General features: G+C 42.6%; 1 protein-coding gene across 1 annotated transcript in view; it reads left to right on the plus strand.

Annotated features, from left to right (window-relative positions):
• LOC121192901 (cadherin-18-like) overlaps window positions 1–22,791 on the plus strand; it is a 114,962-nt gene that overhangs the window by 62,219 nt on the left and 29,952 nt on the right. The window contains exons 4-7 of the mRNA XM_041054891.1: window positions 10,762–10,929; window positions 14,337–14,524; window positions 16,338–16,591; window positions 18,355–18,491. Coding sequence (XP_040910825.1) covers window positions 10,762–10,929; window positions 14,337–14,524; window positions 16,338–16,591; window positions 18,355–18,491 — 747 coding nt within the window. The remainder of the gene's footprint in view (window positions 1–10,761; window positions 10,930–14,336; window positions 14,525–16,337; window positions 16,592–18,354; window positions 18,492–22,791) is intronic.

Here is a 22,791-nt window from a genome sequence, read left to right on the forward strand (position 1 = left end):
GACACCAGATCTCAGAGAATACTTTTTATTATGTCCAAATAATTTTTATTTATTTCTGCTACAGTCATGGTAATGTTAGTTGGTGGATTTTTTTTTTTTTTTTTTACCATAAAAGTACTAAACTTTTTATAGTATTAAACTTGGATGATAAAAGGGTAAACAGCCCTACTCCTCCTTTGGCGTAAAGAGAAGACACAAAACCCGTCCTCCTTTTCTGATCCCTCCCAATAATTTTGGTACAGTCCCTTGCCTTCTCTCTCCCTCCTTCCCTCTGTCTCCTTTATCTCGATTTCCATCATGTTTCTTTGTCGTTTCTTGTTTTCTCTCATTAGCTGATTTAATAAGGAGATCCAAAAAGACAAGCTGCTAGCAGGTGCACAGCCTCACTGCGTCTCTGTAGAAACAAATCAAAAACAAACCATGAATATTGTTGTCATAAGCTGTGCCAAACAACCATTCTTTCTTGCTCTTATCTGTACTATGCTGATATTATACAGTAATTTCCTTTCTGTGCAGCTCTCTAGTGGCCTTGGAAAGGAAGCGCCGGCTCTGTGCCTTCATGCTTGTATGAGCACATGAATTATCAGGAGAGAAAAGGATGGCTAACCTTGGACACTGTGAAGTGGAGAGAATCACAAGACTAAAGCCAAACATTCAGACTGATGGCTGCACGGGTGTGTGTGTGTGTGTGGGAGTGTACCCTTTCAATCTAAAATCCCTTTCCTTCGTCTCTCTTCCTGTCTCACTCTTGCCTCCCTCCGTCTGCTCTTTGTCAGGAAAAAAACAAAAAGCCATCTTGAACATTCAGGAGCTGTAGTAAACTGGCGTTAAGGAAGAAGGTTTAGTAATGCAGTGTGTAGAGTGAAGTCTGTGTCTGGAGGACGATGGGTGAACAAAACACAGGACTTTAACACAGGAGACGGCTGTTAGTTTGTGTGAAACCAAGAGTCAAAGTTGTTTCAACCTTAACCACATTTTTGTTATTGTAGCCATGACGATAAAGGTCCTCTAACCCTTAAGGAAGTACTTATTTGAACCCAGACTGAGATCTTTTCCTAAGCTAAACTAAGTAGATTTTGTGCCTAACCAAGCAGGTTTAGGCACACAAGCTTCACTGCATGTTTGTTATTGTTACCATGACAACAAAGGTCCAGTGCACCTGCAACTGGTACGCGTCTTTAGGTCGTTTCCAAGGATGGGGACAAGCGATCTCTGGTTGGTCTTTTCAGCTTGTCCTGCTGCTCCTAAGAGACTATGAAAAACAATCAGTGCAGCTTTAAAGGCAAATTCAGTTTAATGCAACTTAGATGTTATTTACGTTGGTGTGTTACAGCAGATGGAAAAGCGGTTGGTGGTACCAGTCTTGGTTTAGTGGCCTTGTTTTTGGTTTACGGCTGCTGATCTGCCATCGTAGGGCATTTGTAAGCAGTTATGTTCCGCTGCTATAAATTCTCATTGACTTATAGTGATTGATACTGACATGAATGTGATTATGGTATGCCGATGCTGCTGTGTGTGACTTAGAAACAGCTCATCAATTTCATTCAGAAGCCAATACCACTGTTCACCGACATACCTGTGTCCAATTCAGTCTGCCTGAGCCTGAGCTTTGTCTCATAGGGATGACTTTTCCAAACATTTACCTCGTTATTTGAAACCACCATGTTCAATGAACATCCAACACTGTAACATCATATATATATATGACACACAATAAGGAAAAGTGTAATAAAGCCCCTTTAAATACAAAAGATTTTTCCAGTTGTAGTGAAATTTACATAGAACAATGCCTCACTGTTTCTGAAATTAAAGCACGGAGCAAATAAATGATAAAGATTGAAAAAGCAAAAGTCATGCAATCAATCAAACATTGTCCTGAAAGTTTCTCAGCACAGTTGCAGACGTTCCCACCGTTCACCTTCCGTCCATTTCATCCCAGACCAGCTCCACGGGGTTTAAGTCTGCAGACCACGCTGGTCTTCATCAGGTGAAGCCACCGTCTGCTTCTGTTCTGTTTTGTGTCATTATCTGACCAACCCTCTGACCAACCAGTCTGTCTCCTCTGTTACTGCCTTTTTCTCACCACTCTGATGGTAACACACAGTCCTGCTTCCTGCAGGACAGTATTGTCCTGATAACGCATCAGAGAGTGTAGTGACAGTTTGTTCCAACACTGTTTTTGTACAGACAGAGGGTTGATAAGTCATCAGCAGAAGTTGGCTCACCTGGAGGAAATTTGCATTAACTTTCAAGGCTTTATTTTCTTCCAGTGCTGCAGGAAAACTGTAAGATAACCAAGTTCTTAATCCCTGAAAAGGCCTGTTTTGTATGAAATGTACAGAATTTTTCAGTTTTTGGTGTCTTAACTTTCTTTCTTTCTTTGTACCTTGGGCAGTTTACTGCTGACCTTTGTACAATTTCACTTTATTCACTGGACTTGAACCGATGAACCTGTTCTAAACCTTTTGAGTGTATGCTCATGAATAGCTGTAATTTCCTTTACTACACACTGAATGTTTGGAACAGTAAATATAAAAACTGCCAGAAAGTGGCCGCAGTTTAAATCCTTATTATCAGTCAGTCATTTATTTATGTGAGCTATTCACAAAACCCCTTACATGTGACTCTAATATAATCAGGACCACACTGTGTGTGACAGTAAATTAAATTCAGCTCGATCGTGTGCAGAACCATATGAACCTTTTACAGTTCAGCACCGTATTTCTCTCCCTGGAGTGGCACATGGTTCCATGGGCCCAGGTGCAACATGTACAGTACAGCATGGAGGATCAAACTGCTCAGTCTAATGTAATTAACCATTGCAGTCTCTGTCCTGACTCTCATCGCTCCTACAATTCAGATTCTGCACAGACACTGTGTGTGTCACAGTGTGTGAGAGATGGAGATATAAACATCATATGTTATTTTCTGTGCTGCACTGTCTGTATGTTGGATGCTCTTAACATGAATGGCTTTTGTTAATGTCAGACTCTACCAGCCTGATTCCAGACATCTGAATCACTGCAAGCATCTCAGATTTTTGACTGCAGTCTGGTAATCAGGTTAAGTTCTGTAGGTTTCATACAACATACTGATTTATATGAAGTTTAGTCCAAACACGTGTAAAGGTGAGACTTCCTTGCTTAAAGGACAGCGTCAGTGTTTTCACCAAGCAGACAACATTTGTTTGACTTTTGTTTACTTTCAAATTACAAGGCTCTGTACTGGCTATTGGCAACCACTTTTCTAAAGCCCACAGAGGTCAGGGTAGATGGATGGGTCAACAAAACGTCAGACGCTGACCTGGGAAACCACTGCTCTCTTCCCACTTACTAGGTGACAAGCTGGGGTATAGAAAGCATAATGCTCAGGAACTATATTTTCTAACATTTAAAACAAGCATATGGCCATGGTGCAGTGTTAGCAGGATAATATCCTCCATGTCTGTACGTTCCATGATTGTGGTGACTTCCACTTTGTGTTTTAGCCCTTACTTACAATCATGGTGCAACTATCCAGTGTGTCGTATAGTATCACATTCTGTGTGTTACTGCTACTTGTACTACTGGTTCTGTAGAAATAAAAATTTTATAACATTCACTCACTGGATCGTCACACCAAGCCTACTATGCCTTACTTTCTGCGATGTGTCCTGCTTGATGCCTTTAAAACAGCTAGTATGTGATGCACTTGATATACTTACAAAATACAAATATGCTAAGTCTTTCTTTTTCTTTCTTTCTTTCTTTTTTCTCTTTTTTTTTTTCTTTCTTTCTTTTAATATATCAGTAGCCACAGTGGTCGCCTGCTGAACTTAGCAAAAATTGAATGTAATCAGGTGTAAAATGCTGAGAGACGAGCGTAATTTTGGACAGATTTAATGATGCTAAATACTTGCACAGATTATCCACCGGGAGCTTGAGTGCAGAAGCATCCTAATATGTATGCTGAGCCTCCCTCCCTCTTCTGATCTTTGTCTGTCTCTACTAGCTAAAAGAAGAGAAAACTATCCTCCTCTTATCTGCCCTCTCTTCCTCACTCTCCTCTGTCTGTGTGTGAGGGATTACAGTAAAAAAAAAAAATGAGACGAGGGCATGCACAAGAAAGCTGCATTTATAATGTCAAGTGCTCTTTACTGGGGGAAAATTCCCAATCAAATACATTTCCCTGCCTACAATTCTCGCATTAGTCGGGGCTGCTCTCATTTCAGCGTGGAGCGGGTGGTGCAGTGTGCACAGCTCAAGGTCTTTTTAGTTTTTCCTGCTGGTGGAGGCCAGTTTTGTGTCATTCTGTCAAAAGCACTGGATTTAAACAGCCGTCTGGGAAGACACGTCTCAATATGTCTGTTCCAATCAAATTCAATATTGGCACAAAAATATAAACACATAAAAAAAAAAAAAAAGAAAACTCAGTGAAAACTAATTCCAGCATTCTGAAACTCTGTCCATTTTTTTCCCTGACTCAGGACAGTTAATCTCTGCCTCCGTCCCTGCAGAGGCAAAATTCCTCCAGTCCCTCCAGCTTTTCTCTCCCTCTCCCTCTCCCTCTCTCTCTCTCTCTCTCTCTCACACACACCAGTCCTCTCCACTCATTTTCACACTCTTTCTACTTCCTTTTGTCCTCTATCTTGCTCTTGCACACACACACACACACCCCCCCCCTCACTCACTCTCACTCTCTCTCTCTCTCTCTCTCTGTCAGTCTGTATGTGTCTCTCCCCTGGTCACTCTCTGTAGTACAGGTGCATAATGTGTGCTGCCTGTCCTGTCCAGCCTGCACTGTGTCTCCCTGCTCAGTCTAAAGGGGCTGATAAGGCCAGATGGCTCTCTGCTTTGTAAGCCTGTGAAGCGAGTAATGCAGTGGAGCAGAGCCTCCAGGCTCAACACTGCCTTCATCTCATGTGGGAGAGCTGTGTGTGTGTGTATATATATGTGTGTGTGTTGTGGTAATTCTGTCCTTGTTAGAACCAGTTTAGGTTCAGACCTTCTAAGTGTGGATGTTTTGCAAAGCGAGGTCATTTTTCCAGCCTCCTTCAGGCTGCGACTTCTGGCTTTACTTTTGTTCGGTACGCCGGACATCAGACGTGATCTCATGGAGTCACGCACTTCAAAGTGAAACCACACCCAAATATCTTTTGTGTTACACGTGTTGTCTGTTTGTGTGTGACTTACTGTATTTCCTGGGATTGACATCAGAGGACAAGTGGATGTGCAAGTGCATTTTCAGAACACACACTCTGACACACTTAAATAATGAGCTCATCCACTGGCTCGTGGCTCGCATTCGCTCAGCTGGTGTTGTTCTTTTATTTATTTACGTTTTCTGAGCAGAGTCCGCTTGAAGAGGAGCTCTCACACAGTGTTACAGTTAGAGCCTACAAAAACTAAAACTTAACAGGAAATGGTTTGGGATTAGTTTAATTGGGAATTAAACTGACTGTGAACGTTCATGTATACCCAAAATAATATTTAATACAATTATTATTATTTATTATTTGTAGTAATTCATTTATATTTTCATGCATAAATATATTTATGTAATACCTTGTTTGAAATCTTGGATGCTCACCAATAGTGGAGATTTGTTGATATTATTTATAACATAGAAAACTGAAGGTTAGCATCTTACCAGCTAGCTCGGCTATCTTGTCCCGCTATAATAAAATGTCATTTGTGTGTCACTAAACAACCATCCATGGACAACTGGGAGGCCCAGTTTGAAAAGTCTGCTGATTAAATATGTACCCAAAGTGTTACTCCAGAGTATTATCTTTTAATCATAAACCGTTTAAAATTTCAAAATGAGGACAAATGCACAGAGTCATGAAGTGATCCTGAGGGGGGTCTGTGCAAGCCGCGGTGTCAAATTCAAGGTGCTATGTCTTGGGAGCACAGACTGTGTGGTCGTGTCCAAGCTCAGATGCTATTTCGGTTCGTGTATGTGCGGCAGCTCAAAGCGCAAAAGGGCTGGATGAAGGTGAATATAGATCAGAGGGGGGGTTGGGATTAATAACTACACTGTCAGCCCGTCTCTTCGCTCTGGAACAGCTGAGCTAATCACAGTGAAACATGACAACAGCAGCTGAGCTAATGGAAAGATGCTTCTCCATGAAATCCTATTGTTGCCTGGATGCTGCACACTTGCACGTGATTTAATGAAGTAAGTCACGTGCAAGTGTGCAGCACTTGAGCATTATTCTGTTGCTGCTCTGCATTTGCTTGAAGTATTTTGTTTGTTCTTCTGGTTGAAATCATCAAACTAGCAGCAGCCGACTGACTTTGCCTCACAGAAAACGGTTCTGAGACACCAGTTCTCAGCATGTCTACCAAAACACCAACAACTGGCTTTGTGCTGCCTCAGCTGAATGAACCTCCCACTTGTTTGTTCCTGTCCGCCCACCCTGTGCGCTCTGCGCCGGGCACCGAAATACCACACAGACAGGCATAGAGAATTTCAAGGGCAGGAAAACGCAGTCGGAGTGCCGCCGGCACGTGTCATGGCTTACCACCACGAAAATGAGGCCCTAAGAGTCAACAGCAACGGTAGCAGCTCTATGAGGCTCAGTGGTTACTAATCCAAAGTATTGGACTAAAGAAAATATTGATGTTGGCGTAACACAAAAACTGAAGGGATGACCAAAGTTATCACGGGTCACGCTGTGACTGAATGTCACGGTAATCCATACCTGCCAAAGAGGCAGAGAGCAACTGATTGACACTGACATCCATAGAGCCACGATACTCATGACTAAAAAGGATGCAGACATGAATGCAAGTCCCTGGACGTGGCGTAAGCTAAGCAGCTAGGTGAGGCTAAACACATTATTTGTAGTTGAGAACTAGAAAGAACAGGTGGAGTCAGAGTGAATTTCACTAATGACCAATCAGGTGAGCTCCTCTCATCCCCTTCAAAAGCAGGAACAGGTGAGAAGGAGAGGTGAGGGAGGCTGAGGTCTCTGAGACCTGAGTTTATTTCCGTGAAGCGACTAAATATCCAACTCCCCAAATATTAACATACAGCGCCCCAAATGTGCTGTCAGTGGTGAGGATGAACAGGCAGCCGATGTGGGTTGATGCTGCAGCTGCTGGAACATCAGCGCGGCTGATTATAGTTATAGTATCAGTTCAGTGAACACAAGTGAGTCTTTATGCAAAATATCAGCTCTTATTTATCCAACGGGGAAATGAAGAGAAACAGTCCTTTGAACGAACTCGTACAAAACAGGGTTTGGATATTTGCGACTTAATGTGGAGAAAAGCTCAGAAAGGCCAGTCATGTTAAATCTGTTTGCTGTGTGTTGGAAGATTTAAGTAACTGAAGAAGGAAACACAAGTGAACACAATCCACTGAAGGCACGTAGGATGTTTCTGCCTCTGTAATCAGCACGTCAGTGAGTGTGAGTGTTGTTATGAGCAACTGCTGCAAAGAGCAGACAGACAGACCCCTCCCCCCCAAGGAGAACGGGGTGCTAACATCTGACCCGGTGCAGGTTTTCTACTTACGCACAGCACATTGTCCACATTTTCTCAAGGAGAGAATCATCAGCTCAATAGTTGTTGGGCCAAGATTTTTTTTACATTATCATGAGCAGCAAACAGCAGCATGAACTCGAGAATTTATTACCCGCTCACGGTGTTAAAATCAGCAGAGAAGCTGTCAATCAGAGAACGGGCAAGGTGAGGAGGAAGGACGTCAGCCTGCGGTTTATATGGCACTGAATGGGAGCAGTTAAGACTTAGATCTCAGGAACTATAACTCCTGAGGGTTAGATGTTTACAGTGTAAGAGCGAGGAGACTTGTGGCTGCATTTTAAGGTATTACATGTACTTAAGGAGTGAAAACTGCAGGACTGAGATTAGTTTAGAAAGTTTTCCACAGTCCACAATCTAGATGATGGACACGCTGATGAAGTCTCAAAAAGGCTGTGCAAGCAGTCACTTTAGGTTTAAATTGCTCCAAAACTGTGACAATTACCACAACGCGGAATACAGGTTTGAAAGTCTTAACGTCTCATGAGCGTTTTAAAGTTTGAGCAAAATTCTGTAGCTGCACATCTGTTAGAGCAGTGAGCTTTGAGTTAAATCCTTCCTCTCGTAGACTTTCATTATAAAATGATGCTTTTTAAAAATTAACATAAAATCGCTGTAATATAACACAGAAGTAACAGTCTCCTCAACGAGCTGCACAATTTGATGTCTGAATGATTTTTATAGCACAAACCAAGCAGGAGTAAATACAGCAGAATGTTCTGAACGGGACTGTCTAAATAGGACACAGTTTCTGAGTGTTTATTTAGAGATAAAGTTTGGTTTAAATCTCTTCTGTGGCATTTCTCAGTCCAAATGAAGACACTCCCAGCCTGATAATAAGCACATCAAAACAAACATCAAACAAAATGATTTTAAAATACTGCCCTATAATGACACTGAACCCCTAAAGAAAAAAGCTAAAGCTTCCTAAAATAACACTGATGCTCAAGTATATCTTGAATATACTGTGAGCAGGAGCAGGAATCCTGTAGGTCAGGCTGAGCACAGACGGTCCCAGCATCAGCACCACGGACAGCGACCTGGACATCCTCGTAGTGAGTGTTGGAAAACAGCAGAGCACTGGCTCTTCAGTCCTCAACCTGTATCACAGTTCACCCACTGATAGAAAGTAACTAGATTCACCCAAGTATAGTACTTAAGTACAGTTTTGAGGGACTTTACATGAGTATTTTCACGCTACTGTATTTTTTCTGTATTACATTTATCTGACAGCTACTCTATAATTACTAGTTACTTTCCAGATTTTACATTAAAAAAAGTAAACAGTTTGTTACAGAACTTGTTTTATTTTTTTTCTTTCTTCTTCTATGAATCATCTCAGGATCCCTCAGATTCATCGTGTGACCCTTTGGAGGGGCCCGACCCCTCAAGCCGCTTCAGCAGTAAAATGCTGCGCACACACCGATGCATCAGTGTTCACAGTCTAATAATGTCATATATAATCGGTCACAGGGAACATTTTACTGCATAACCACTACTTTTACTGCTGATACACGGAGTACAGGAAGCTGATTATACTTTACTTTTAAAGCAGGGCTTTACTCCTAATAGATTATTTTTTACAGTGTTGAATAGGCACTTTTACTCAAGTAAAGGATCTTCCACCATTGATTTTACCCCCCTAAAGTTCACAGTACAACAAAGCCCTGTGAGCCGTGGAGTCAGATACAGTCACATTAACACAAACCTTGAAAAATAAAAATACAGTGGAGAAAAGTGAGCTGAAAATAACACACACTACAGGTTTGTGACTCGAGCTTGTTCTAGTTAATTAACATCCACGTGGGTAAGTGGCTGTGACCGCCATCCACAGAACCCAACTAGCCATTCTCCATATTATATTCATTGTTTTTTTTCCAGTTTATGTTTTAATATTACCCATGTAAATGTACTGACGCCGTAATGAATGAAGGCCATTGTTTGTTTTTGCTGTTTTTTTTGCAGTGCATGTAAACAAAAACGTGTGTGTACCACATAAGAGGGAGGAAGTAATGAGCAAACAGGAGCGCATGCTGCGTCAGGACCATATCCAGTTTTTCAGTGATCATGTCCTCCAGAGAGGAAAACATGTTCCGAGGATCAGACAACTCGCATAACTATGAATAATATATGAAAAATATGTGAATATCAAATCAGTGGAGTAATTCTCGGTTTCAGCAGGTCGCCGGCAAACACGCATCGTCTATACCATGTGAATGATTATTTTATTCCACTGTGTCAGAGGGTCGGTACGTCTGTATGAGTGTGTGTGTGTGTGTGTGTGTGTGTGTGTGTGGGTGGGTGGGTGATATGAAGAGGAAATAATGTGTGTGTATTTTACCATCAGATGAAGAATATAGGCTATAAACATGAACTACGCTCCCCTGTGGCCACATCATATTATCATATTATTATATTCCAGACAATCACTCTTACATGCACAGATGTAATACATGCCGTCATTGATTGCTTCAGCCTGAATGCTGATTGAAGAGCTTGGACTCGGTTAATTTTTCCTTTGAGATTTTCCATGAAATGCAGCCGCAGTCTGTGCAGGATTATTTTCCTCAGGATAATGCTCCATTATCTTTTGGATCCTCCTTTTGTCACCAGCTCTAATTTGACTACAACTGGGATTTATCTCTAATATTTCATTTTGAGTCATGTACGAACTGTGACATGTTAAGCAACAGCTAAGAAGCACAGTCTTTGTGCGTTAGCAATAGTTTTGTATATTAGCGTGTCAGTGCATACAATGAAATGTTTCAGATGAGGATAATTTAATAACACATAGGATAATTAGATCAAATTAAATATGTACAATCACTGTCAGCTGTATTGAGGCAGACAAAGTAATTTTATTTTATGTGACTTGTGTCAGTGGGTGAGTCTTTATTGCATTGGGATGCGATGCCTCCAATGTAAATGACAATGACGCTTGTCAAATGTGGTCTATAGACTCAAATATAGGTTTATAGTGAAACTATAAGAACTGTTACTTCAGTTCACCTCATCTATCAACATGATGGCGGTCGGTCATGTTCAAGTCTCGTGTATGCCATGTCACTGTTTTGGCTGATTCCCAGGAGGCTGTTCAGTTAACAGCCACCAGAGTCTTTCATAACAAGTGTTTTCTGAATGTTATACATGTTACCTTTAATCACCATCAATTATAATGATGTATTATTATAATACACTGATATATTTTTTTTTCTCCTCATCTCTACCTCAGGCATCATCCGTACAGCGATGTCCAACATGGACCGTGAGACCATGGACCACTACTCCGTGGTGATCCAGGCCAAAGACATGGCGGGCTCGGTCGGAGGACTGTCTGGATCCACTACCGTCAACATCACCCTCTCTGACGTCAACGACAACCCTCCGAAGTTTCCGCAGAGTGAGTGATCCCCGTCATTCATGGTGCACTGTGTGTTTCTGATAGCGGAAGGTCGACAGTGTTGCCTCGTGTTTATGTTTCATCTCTCTCACACTGTATTTTCTGTTGTTCTGCTCCGAGAAAGAGATGTTTGTTTATAGATTTTATCATTAAACAGATGATATATTACCAGATATTTAAAAACTAGAAACTTCCCGTTCTCCGTGTTCACAGACTTCAGGGAAGTGACACACAAACCATAAATATTATATCTTTTTCTAGTTTTTTTCCAGTATAATAAAGATAAAGGTGGCAGGACAGTAAGTTTCAGTGTGTGTGTGAGTTGTGAGAGAGGCCATGAGTGACCCGCTCTGCTCAGAGATCCATAACACACTTCCTAGGATGGCTATAGATCATCTCCAGAAGCCAGACGTCATCTGTTTCAGATTCAGTGAGAGAAATAACATTAAAACTACAGCAAAGATGGCAGAGCACCTAGAACTGTGCTTAAGTTGTTTTATCCACTAAAGTTTCATCGGCTCATTTACTTCTTTTTCACACAACGCAAAATAGATTAACTGGTGAAAGGTCAGTTTAGATACTGTGACTTTATTACAGGACTGAAGCTCTGCTAAAGTGATTTCACTGAGATTAAGGCTAAGTGGCTGGAGTACAGGCCAGATACAGAGGTTGTCCAAACACAGCATGCACACATGACTAGTTTGGTGGTTTAACAGATCTGAACAGCTGACCACATTTTTTTGTTTTAGCAGTAGCTAATGTCCTGTGCAGGAGAAGCAGCATCATGTGTGAAAACCTTGTCTTAATCATGATCTGCTGCTCTAATTTGAAACAGCTATTGCAAAAATACTAAAAGTTTAACCAGCACTCGTGTTTTACTGTTGATTTAAATATGTAAAGCTACAAACACGGCAGAGAGTGTATCACTTCCTATATGGCAGCTTTTTTTAGCATATTAAATTAGGGCAGTTGTGACCAAACTTCCAGTCAAATATCACATATTAACAATATATTCACAATAGTTATGACTCACTAGCTCACACACACACACATACACACACACACACACACACAGAGGCATTGTGTTTAACAATTACAGCTTCAGGCCAGCATGAATATAGTATTATGCTAATGAGAGTAGTAAACATGTCAAGAAATGTTATATCACAAATGGCGTAGCAGCTCAGCCCGCAAGTCTGATACGCACACATTTAGTTTATGTTTCTTTTTGTCTCAGATTCCAGGAAACCCCCTTTCACAGAAGCTTACAAAGACTCTGTCATCCATGTTCAGAGAACGTTTCATGAGCTTTACTGCATCCAAACAGGAAGCCAAAGAAAGACCAACAGCACTGAGTGAATGAACAAAGCTCATGGTCAGAGAATTGTTCACAGACTAAAGCCATGAAAGTATTGCCAGATTTTGTCGCTTTTCACTGTTGTCTGACAGTTCGCTTGCTGACATTATAGATTCCATTAACTCCTGTAAAGCTTTGGACAAACCGTATTAAAAATAATTGGAGGTTAAACGACGACGCAGGCGGAGCGAGTGAGGAGGCAGAGCTGTCAGATATTTTATTCATATATCATTTTTTTTTATCTATAGCATTTTTCTTTTTCATTAAAATCCAGAAACGTGTATATTTATTTCCACTTGGAGTCACTGCCTCTTAAATACTTGCTGCGTGTTACTTGTTGCTTTATACACGTGAGTCTGAGACGGCGAAACGTCTTCTTCATTATCTTTAATTTGTTTTTCTGTTTGCTGTGAGTTGTACTTTGATCCCCTTGTTCCTGCTGATATAGACTCAACACATCCTCCACGTGTAGCTGTTGTCTGCACAGCACTTCTCCATCAGTACAACAGATTGACGTCACACTCACCTCTCTCCTGTTCTCAGCTTCTCTTTCTATGAGAAATGCTCCTTTTATCCACCGATTCTATTCTTTCTATTCACTTCTATTCTGCCTTTTTTTTTCTTTTTCTTTTTTTTTCCTAATCCTTGTTATCGTCAATGAAACTCAACACTTCCTGCACAGAATTGGACATTAAAAGCCTTCCTGCAGCTTGAATAGCATAGTCCTGGTACGCTTTAATTTGCAGCATCTGCAGGAAGTGCAATTTAACAACGAACAAAACAAACAAACAGACAAAAAAAAAGAGGCAAAAAGAAATGATTAGTGTAATGAAAACAGCATTAAAGAAAAAGTGAGAGCAGCAGAATGGTGAGTATGACATAGTGTCATACATGACACAGTGTAATCGATGTTTTGAGCCTCCAGAGGGGACGCCTGTCGATCTGAGTGTGGATTTTAGTGAGCGGCAGGGATTCCTCTGCTCCCCGGCTTCAAAGCTGCTCGCCCTCGGTTTCAGACAGTTTGTAGTCGTCATATGCAAACTCAAACTGAGAGCAGAACAAATTCCTCTGGATGTGACCTAGAAGTGAGGTGTCACCTTGTTCCACCCTGCTAAATAACATCAAGCTACTGTCCCGTGACATCCTTCATCTCTCAGTGACATGCAGACAAAATCAGAGCAAACAGCTGGAGGAAACAGATGTCAGACTGCATGGAAAAAGCACGAAATATAAAATATTTCCAAATAAATATTTATGGATGAAAAAAAAATTATTATTAAACAGGTTTAATGGAAAAAAAAAAAAACACAGCTGCCTGCGGGGGTCCGAGCTTGTTGTTCTGACATATGTGGATTAAGCAACTTATAAAATGACATGACTTACGATGCATGTGAACAGATTTTACAACAGGAGGAAGGAAACGCTGAGGTCCCTGAGAAATTCAAGGAGAGTGAACAACCTAATGAGATGTCAAACTCTGAGTGCTGCCCTGCTTAATTTTTGATTATTCACTATAAACCCTGCCCACTTTGATCAGCCTGCTTGGAGGCTGACTGATCCAAGACCTGCACAGCAAAGCTCGGCAGGCAGCACACGAGCAGGTGCAGCGACTGTGGTTAAAGTGTCTTTAACCGAATTGGATTTACGAGCGTGTCTGTGAAATTGACTTTAATAACACAGTTTTAAAAAATGTGTAACTGTAAAATGAAGCCGTATCAAAAAAAAAAAAAAAAAAAAAAATGCTAGTAAACATTTGTCTGGCTCAGTCCAGACTTCTCATGTGTGAAATTTTGCAAAGATCAGAGCTGCTGGATCATCCACAGAATCCAGAGGAAAAATAATTTGGTTTCTAGCTGGAAGTTATTGGCAAAAACAAAAATAATTGCTATCAAAGTGCCACCATGAGGTCAGTTGTTTAAGTGTTAGTATTGTGAGGTTACTGCGAGCTTACGGTTTCTCTGATCCCGACACTTTCCGCAGTGCATGATGAATAATAATGATAATAAGGAAACCGTTCCAAATATTGAAATGTTGTGTGTCTCTCCTGCAGAGAGTTACCAGCTGTATGTACCAGAGCTGGCTCCTGTAGGGAAGGCAGTGGGTCGGATCAGAGCCAACGATGAGGATGAAGGGCAGAATGCTGACATGACCTACAGCATCACTAATGCAGACGCAGCTGCCATCTTCACCATCACCACTGACGCTGACCGCAGGGAGGGAATCATTTCCCTCAAGCAGGTATGAATCAGAGATCACAAGACACGAGCCACCGCTGATGCTTATGTAAGTGGATAATATGTTTCGAGTGTGAGCTGCAGTTTCGAGTGTGGCTGCGTGCGACCCTGGAACAGGATGAAAGGTTTCCTCTTTGGCTTGTGCTTTTATTTAGTCTTTCACGACCGACATGGAAGCCCAGCGTGACCAGCACCGTGATCCGTCATCCTTTAAAAAAAAAGTATATGTGTTATTCTGCACATGGATGACAGACAGTGACCCTGTGGTTGTGGCTGAAAGGCTGTGATTGGCTGCTCACACTGCTGCAGTGAAACACAGAAGAATGAAACTGGACATTGGTTCTAATTTCCCGCTGTAAGCAGCAGGTTGAAACGACACAGTGTTCGTTTGCAAACTGAGAAGTGTCATTTTCATACCTGTGCACACGGACTGTCGTGTTGTCTTTTAACAGTTAATGATTTGCTTCACTGCTGCTCCACATATTAAAGGAAGCATTTCATAGATCCATGTTGACAAGGAATCAGAGGAGCACACACACGACTCTGCCGCCTGTCAGCTCCGAAAATGATTCACTTTAAGGCTGCGACGAGTAGAATTTGAAACTTGGTAAATTAGACAGAGTCTTACCCACTGAGCAGTGTCCTGTGTCAAAATGGGATTTAAATGTGGCACAAGACGAGTTCATTGGGAACCAACCATTCAGCTCACTCCCTCAGTCAGTCGCATGGTGTCAGGTAAAGCCTTGTAGCTGTAGTAGCTCATCTATGTCAGCCAGAATTAAAGAAATCTGGTTCTGTTACCAGTTTAAATTCTTTCTAACAACAGAATGAGCTTATAATCTATTTACATATTTTACTTGTAAGTGGAAAGGTGATGCTACGATCCGTCTTTCTGTTGTCTATCTACTGTTGGACGGAACAGCATCAGATAAGATGCAGTACAGTACCACTATCTGCTGTCGAGATGACTCTCAGCATGGTCCTGAATCACAGTGCTGCTGCAGTTTATTGAAGCATTTTCCAACAAAAAAAAATATATAAAGATAAAGTTTCTTCTGTCAAAGTGGATTTTTTTCAGGTTTTTTTTTTTGGGTACAAACCAAGACTGTGTTAAGTTTCTGTACAAAGCACGAAAAAGAGAGCTGGTGATCTGACATTCTGCTCAAGAGTCACATGGATTGGGCAACTATTGAGTTACTCGTAACAGAGACTCCAGCACCAGATTTAACAAGTGCAAGGGGCCTCGAAATTATATTGTGCCTTCACAGTTTGAACAGTTTTCTTCCTCTTTTCCCAAAAAAAAAGTACTGAAGTGAACTGTACAGGAAATGGAATTGGATAGTGTGGTGTGCATGGATTTTCAGCCAGGCTGAAATCCTTTGACTGTGTCTGATTTGCCTCTGCAGCCTTTGAACTCTGACAAGAGGGAAACCTGTGCTCGGCAGGAGGGAGCATTACAGTTTTTTTTTGTTTTTTTTTTTCAAAACCACAGGTTAAAAGTGTCTTCGATTTTCTTTGTATCTCTTCTCCACACGCTGAAACTCTGAGAACAGAGGAAGAGGAAGAAAAGAGTCCATAATTGTTTTTCTTTTTTTTTCCCCACAGTTTGATGTTTGCTTTTGTCAGCGTGTTGAAATACTTTGTGTTCTGGGGGACGTCAAACTTTTTTTTTTGGGGTGAAACATTATGGATGCTCTTAGGCATTCAGTGCTGTGACTGTGGTTACTGCATACAGAGACATGATTATTGCCTTAAAGGGCTGGTCATTGAAATGTGTCCTTAGTGGGATTGTTTTTGTTTCTCTGTGTCCTCTCCAGCCTCTGAACTATGAGAAGAGGAAAGTGCACACGCTCAACATCGAAGGCTCCAACACTCACACAGACTCCCGCTTCTCCCACCTGGGGCCGTTTAAGGACTCCACATCACTGCGAGTCATCGTGGGGGATGTGGATGAGCCCCCTGTCTTCTCCATGGACTACTACATTATGGATGTGTATGAAAACTCACCTGCTGGCACCCAGGTTGGCACTGTAACTGCCGTGGACCCTGATAGCACCAACAGCGCCGTCAGGTAAAAGAAACAGCCGGTGGTGGGATGTTTTGTGTGTGATGTGTGTTTTTTTTTTTTGTATGTGTATATCTTGAAGCATTTGGAGTTCAGGTGTCCCTGACAGCTCTGCGGTTGTGTCCAAGCTGTGTCACAGTGTGCGGCTCTGGCATGTGTAAGCAGGTCCGCTGAGGACCTTTTCGTGAAAGCCTCATTTCTCTGTAAATATTACACTTCCCTCACTTAGCTGCTTATGTCTCCCTTGGCACAGGAACAGGGACACAGTGGTGCTTTCTCTCATGGCCTCCCCCTCCTTTCAGCCTTGGCAAGTAGAGGGAACTGTGTGTGTTATGATCATTACTGTGACTCAGTCTGTGTACTAACTCACAGGTGAGCAATGGCCAAGGCCAAGACAAAACTCCACTTGTAGTTTTATGCTCTTCTTTTCTCTCAAAGTGTGCACTGGGCCTGATGTTATCCAGACTTGTGGCCTTGTGTTTTTGGCACATGAGTGTTGTCTTGGCCAGGAGCCACAGGTGTAAACACTGTTTTATCCCAGAGGCATCACACTGGAGGACAGTGAGAACTGCTGCTTTAGCATGTTGACGTCAGAGAGTCTTTGCTCATGAGGTTCCAATATCCCTAAGTACTACGTTCGTATTGGAGGATCCTGTACCTCACACGTTACGGCCAATCCCAGTGTTCAGTGCCATTACAGGATGTAGCGTGCCCTGTTTATAGCGCTGTGAAAAGTAAGGGTGTGGAGATGGTGGTCCACTAAATGATGTAACAGTGCTTCGAGTTAATGTTCCGGCCATCACTTTTGATCACTTCAACTTTCATTTTGAGATATGTGTTTCATATGGAAGGTGGCTCTAAATACTGCAATACCCATGAGCTCTACTGAAACCATATCAATTTTTCATCCCGGTTTGGGAACAAAACATGAGTCTCCACGAGTGCTGAATTCATCCAAAATAAACCCGTGAAAGTGAATTCATGATGAAAACTGTAATATCAGTTTTATAGCCCTTGGAAGTAAAACTGGAAGATATGCCCCAAAAAAGTTAAATCTAGATTTTTTTTTTTTTTTTTTTTCAAGCTTGGCATCGATTCATGACTTTAATCTTTCATTTTTCCCTTCAAATACAGAGAGGCTAAAGCATGATTGAAACATCATAATCTGAAATAGAAGAACTTCAGAGTTGAGGAGGAATAATAAAAAGACCTGCACCACCTACATCCCAGCTAGTTGGGTTCTACTAGTTCACGGTCCAGTACGACACTTGAGGTGTAGACCTGAAGCCTGCAGTGCTTTCACCACTGATGTGTTGAGGAGAAATGGATATTGTGTTCCAAGATGGTGCAGCATTCATTTCTGTGAACAGTTTCCACACTGTGTGGCATGTTTTGGGCCCACAGTGTCCTCTGGGCTGGTGTGAGTCACGTGATGATCCCAGAGGTTGAAATACCAAGAGCAGCTGCTATGGCAACATTCGCCTCACAAGCCCAGCTCTGTTTCCAGGGAGCTTGGCACTTTCACTCAGAGTGGACTTTTCAGCAAAGTAGGACATGTCTTGTTGTTGAAGTTGCAGTTGAGAAGCGGTGATGGAAAAATCAAAATCAAAAACCATCCATATACTGGTCATACCTACTGTCTGCAGACCTCTGTGCTGAACAATGCAGAAATACCATCCTGAGGCAGCGTCTCTTGTATTATATTACGCCCTAAGTATTGCGATAAAATAAATATACATATTTCAGTGCTCCATCGTTCTGTATCACAGGTACTTCATAGAAAATGAAGAGGAAAGACCTTTGTATTTCACCATCGGGGTGAACAGCGGCATCATCAGGACGACGGAGGTTCTGGACCGGGAGGAAACAGCATGGCATAACATCACCGTGATGGCTGCAGAAGTTGGTGAGTTCACAGCAACGGTCGACCAGATCAGATCGTCTGCTGTCTGTTTGTCTGTACGTCCACCCACCAGCATGACGGCCGTTTATCTTTCTCGCCAGCTACACATCAAACAGCTGTTTATCTGTCAGTCCATCCATCCTCTCTCCACTGCACGTGTCCTTAAGGTGACCTCACTGAACGTGCCCCTTCTTGTTGGCTTGGGAGGATGGCAATTTTTTTGAGGACATCCTGGTTTTTGTCCTACAGAGGTTCACTGCATTCAATTTAAGTTCCTTTGCACAATGAATATAATGTGAAGGAAAAAAAAAAAGATTGCCAGTTCCAGCCTTTAGTGGTTCTACCTTCAGTAATGTTCTGTTTAAGCCGGCTCAGTCTCTTGAAGAGCATACTTTGAGAGTAGTGAAGCTTTTAGCATAGACTGACAAACACAACAAAGTAAAAACCAGGGTTATACTGAGATTTAAATAAAATTAAACCTTTCATGGATAACGTGCCTGTCAGCTTCTTACTTCTACTTTGTAAAGCCGTACCAATTAACATTTTTATATTAACAATGGATGAAATGACTGTGAGAGATGTGAAAGGGCCCGCTCACGGTGACGATGACATGGTGACAGCAGAGAATTATCACCCCCCCGCTCTACAGAACAAGTGAACGTTTTAGTGACCTTCAGCTCGCTGTTACTTTATTGTTTTTTGATTCACTCTGTTCATGAACAAACTTCCAGCAGCAGTGAATAAGCGCTAAAACACACTGTCCATTATCTACCTGCCACCGAACAGCAGACATACAGAGTTAGCAGTTAGCTGGTGAACTTAGTGGAGCAGCTTTATCAGCTGGAGTTGGTGGAGACCAAAAACAGAGCTAAAATAGGAAGAAATGGTGCTCAGTGAGTGTATTTTGCCTTGTGGTATGAAAAAAAAGGCTTGAAGCATGTTTATATTCCCCATAGTGAAAAATAGTGTTTTATTATTTATACTGATACACAGTTATTAAACCTGTGTATCAGTACAGTTATGTGCCACTTTTCCTACTGTGCATGTGCAAATGTTGGGTTGGGTTCGGAGGCGGGAAGGGAGAGATTGGTCGTTATTGTTGTCATGGTAGAGTTGAAGTAAAGTCTTAAAAGCGTACAGTTGTCTGAGTTTATTGAGCTAACAATGGTAGCAGAGGATGGACGCTGGTAATTATAAAGTTCCGCCGGCGTTTGATGAGAAGAAATCTTACGAAAGCTGGAAAAATGAAGTTGAAATCTGGAGACTTGTTACTGACTTGGATAAAAAGAAGCAAGCCTTGGCGTTTGCCTTGTCGCTAACAGGAAGAGCGAGGGACAGCGCGCTGGAAACAGCCGCAGGGGATTTGAACAAAGACGATGGAATGACTACACTTTTGATAAAACTGGACTCAGTGTTCTTGAAAGAGGAAAAGGACCGCCAATACGAGGCGTACACGGAGTTTGACCGGATAACGAAAGACAATGGCGTTTCGATGGCGGACTACATTGTCAAGTTTGAACTGAGGTACAACAGAATTCGCCAGTTCAAAATGGAGCTACCGGATGCAGTGTTAGCATTCAAGCCGCTAGACACTGCAGGACTTCATATTAAAGACAAACAGTTGGCACTTACCGCTTGTCCAAGTTTCACGTTTGGCGCTGGTGCACTGCAGGTGAGCGGAGATGCAACTGACGCTGCCTACTACACAAAGTTTACCGGCAGGAGAGAAAGTAGGTCAAATCTGCAACACCAAGCAGCTGGTACCAATCTCTGCCGCTTGACAGATATGGTAGGAGAACGAGATGTGCAGTCTGCCAAAGCTTATATCACTGGGCAAAGGACTGCCCCCACAAAAATGAACATGCTAAACTAACTAACAGAAGATGAAAGACAAACAGAGGTTGAAGAATGCAACATAACTTTATTGTCTAAAGACACATTGTCTGACACAGAGATTTTCATGGTGGAGTCTCTGGTATCTGCTGTGATTGATACAGCTTGCACCAGAACAGTGTGTGGCGAAAAATGGCTTTATCATTATGTCGGTCAACTAACACAGGATGAGTTACTGAAAATGAAGGACGTGAAAAGTGCAAGACCATTCAAGTTTGGCGATGGGAGAATTGTCCATTCCACAAAGAAAGTGAAAATCCCAGCTGTGATAGCACAAACTAAATGTCACATTGAGACAGAAGTTGTCCCAGCCGATATCCCTTTGCTTTTAAGCAAAACGTCACTGAAAAGAGCAGGTGCAGTTTTAGATATTGAGAATGACAAAGCCATACTGTTCAAACAACCTGTGAAACTTGAACTGACATCATCAGGACATTGTTGTGTGAACTTGAGGGATAAGAATACCCCAGATGGAAGTGACATCCAGAATGAAAACGACATTCTCATTGTGACAGAAAACATGACAAAACAAGAAAAACAAAAAGTGCTGTCGAAACTGCACAAACGGTTTGGACATGCCTCAGTTGACAAACTGCAAAAACTACTGACCTGCTCAGGTAATACTGATGAGGAGTGCATCACAATCCTGAAGGATGTAGTAAAGAACTGTGAGACATGCATCAGATACAGTAAACCAAAGCAAAAGCCAGCAGTAGGTTTACCCATGGCCTCAGCCTAGAATGAAACTGTAGGTATGGACTTACATGAGCTACAGCCAGGGGTGTGGTATTTGCATGCCACTGACCACTTCACAAGATTCAGTGCAGGGAGCATTATTACCACCAAGAAACCCAAAGAAATAGTGAAGCACTTTATTCACTGCTGGATAAGTGTTCATGGTCCTCCACGCAGACTGTTCACCGACAATGGGCGCGAATTTAATAACGAAGAAATGAGGGACATGGCTGAAAACTTTAACATTGAAGTGAAAACGACTGCAGCTTATAGTCCATGGAGCAATGATCTCTTAGAAAGGCATAATCAAACTCTCACTGAAATTCTGTTGAAAGTAAAGAGAGACAACGCATGTGACTGGAAGACAGCCCTAGACTGGGCCCTGATGGCGAAAAAACTCTATGCACAATGTGCAAGGCTACAGTCCCTATCAGCTTGTGTTCAGGCAGAACCCAGATCTGCCAGTTCTCACTGATAAGCCGCCAGCTCTGGAAGGGACTAGCGTATCTACTTGGATAGCCCAACACATCTCAGCATTACATGCCACAAGGAGAGCATTCACTGAAGCAGAATGCTGCGAGCGGATCCGAAGAGTCCTTCGTAAACAACTGCGACCCGCTGATGGCCGATATGAAAGGGGGATAAAGTTTACTATAAACGGGTGGATTCTACAGAGTGGAAAGGTCCAGGTGTGGTCATCGGTCAAGATGGTGAGGTGACATAACTCAGAAGAGCACTGGAAGTCAGCCGTGTAGGTGGTGAACAGAAAGGGAGACAGCACAGTTCCTTGAGGAGCCCCCATGTTGCTTGTCAGGAGGTCAGACACACAGCTCTGCAGCCTCACAAACTGTGGTCGGCCTGTCAGGTAGTCCTCAATCCATGAGACAAGGGGAGCCTCCATCTGCATCTTCTCTAATTTAGCACTCAACAGTCTCGGCTGGATGGTGTTGAATGCAGAAGAGAAGTCAAAGAACATGACCCGTACTGTGGTGTTCAGTCTGTCCAGGGAAGAGTAAGCCCTCTGCAGCAGGTATATTATTGCATCATCAACTCCCACCTTAGGCTGATATGCAAACTGCAGTGGGTCTTGGTATGGGCTCACCAGGGGTCTGAGGTGTGACAGCACCAGCCGCTCCATGACCTTCATAACATGAGAAGTCAGTGCAATAGGCCTGTAGTCATTCGGTGCCACAGGGTGGTTCTTCTTTGGCACCGGGACCAGGCAGGATGTTTTCCACAGCACTGGAATCCTCTGCAGGTGAAGACTCTGATTGAACAGGTGCTGCAGTACTCCACACAGCTGGCTGGAGCAGTTCTTCAGCACCCGTGGGCTGATGCCATCAGGTCCAGCAGCCTTTCCCTGGTTGAGCCTCTCCAACTGTCTCCTCACCTGGCTGGATGTGATAGTTAGTCCTATCTGGGGGGAGGGGGAGATGGTTGGGTCTGTTTGGAGAGGGGAGGGGGAGGAAGATGGCGGAGGTGTTAGGGGCCCTGGGAGGTGTGAAGAAGTCCACTGATCACTCAGAGGAGAAGTGGGGGCACAGTTGGGGGAGGGGGAGCTGGAATCAAACCTGTTGAAAAACTGGTTTAATTCATTAGCTCGGTCCACATTCCCTTCAGCTACACATCTTTCTTTCCTCTGGAAACCAGTGATCGCTCTCATTCCACCATCAGT

This window comes from Toxotes jaculatrix, chromosome 14, assembly GCF_017976425.1.
Source record: "Toxotes jaculatrix isolate fToxJac2 chromosome 14, fToxJac2.pri, whole genome shotgun sequence".
NCBI classification, from domain to species: domain Eukaryota; kingdom Metazoa; phylum Chordata; class Actinopteri; family Toxotidae; genus Toxotes; species Toxotes jaculatrix.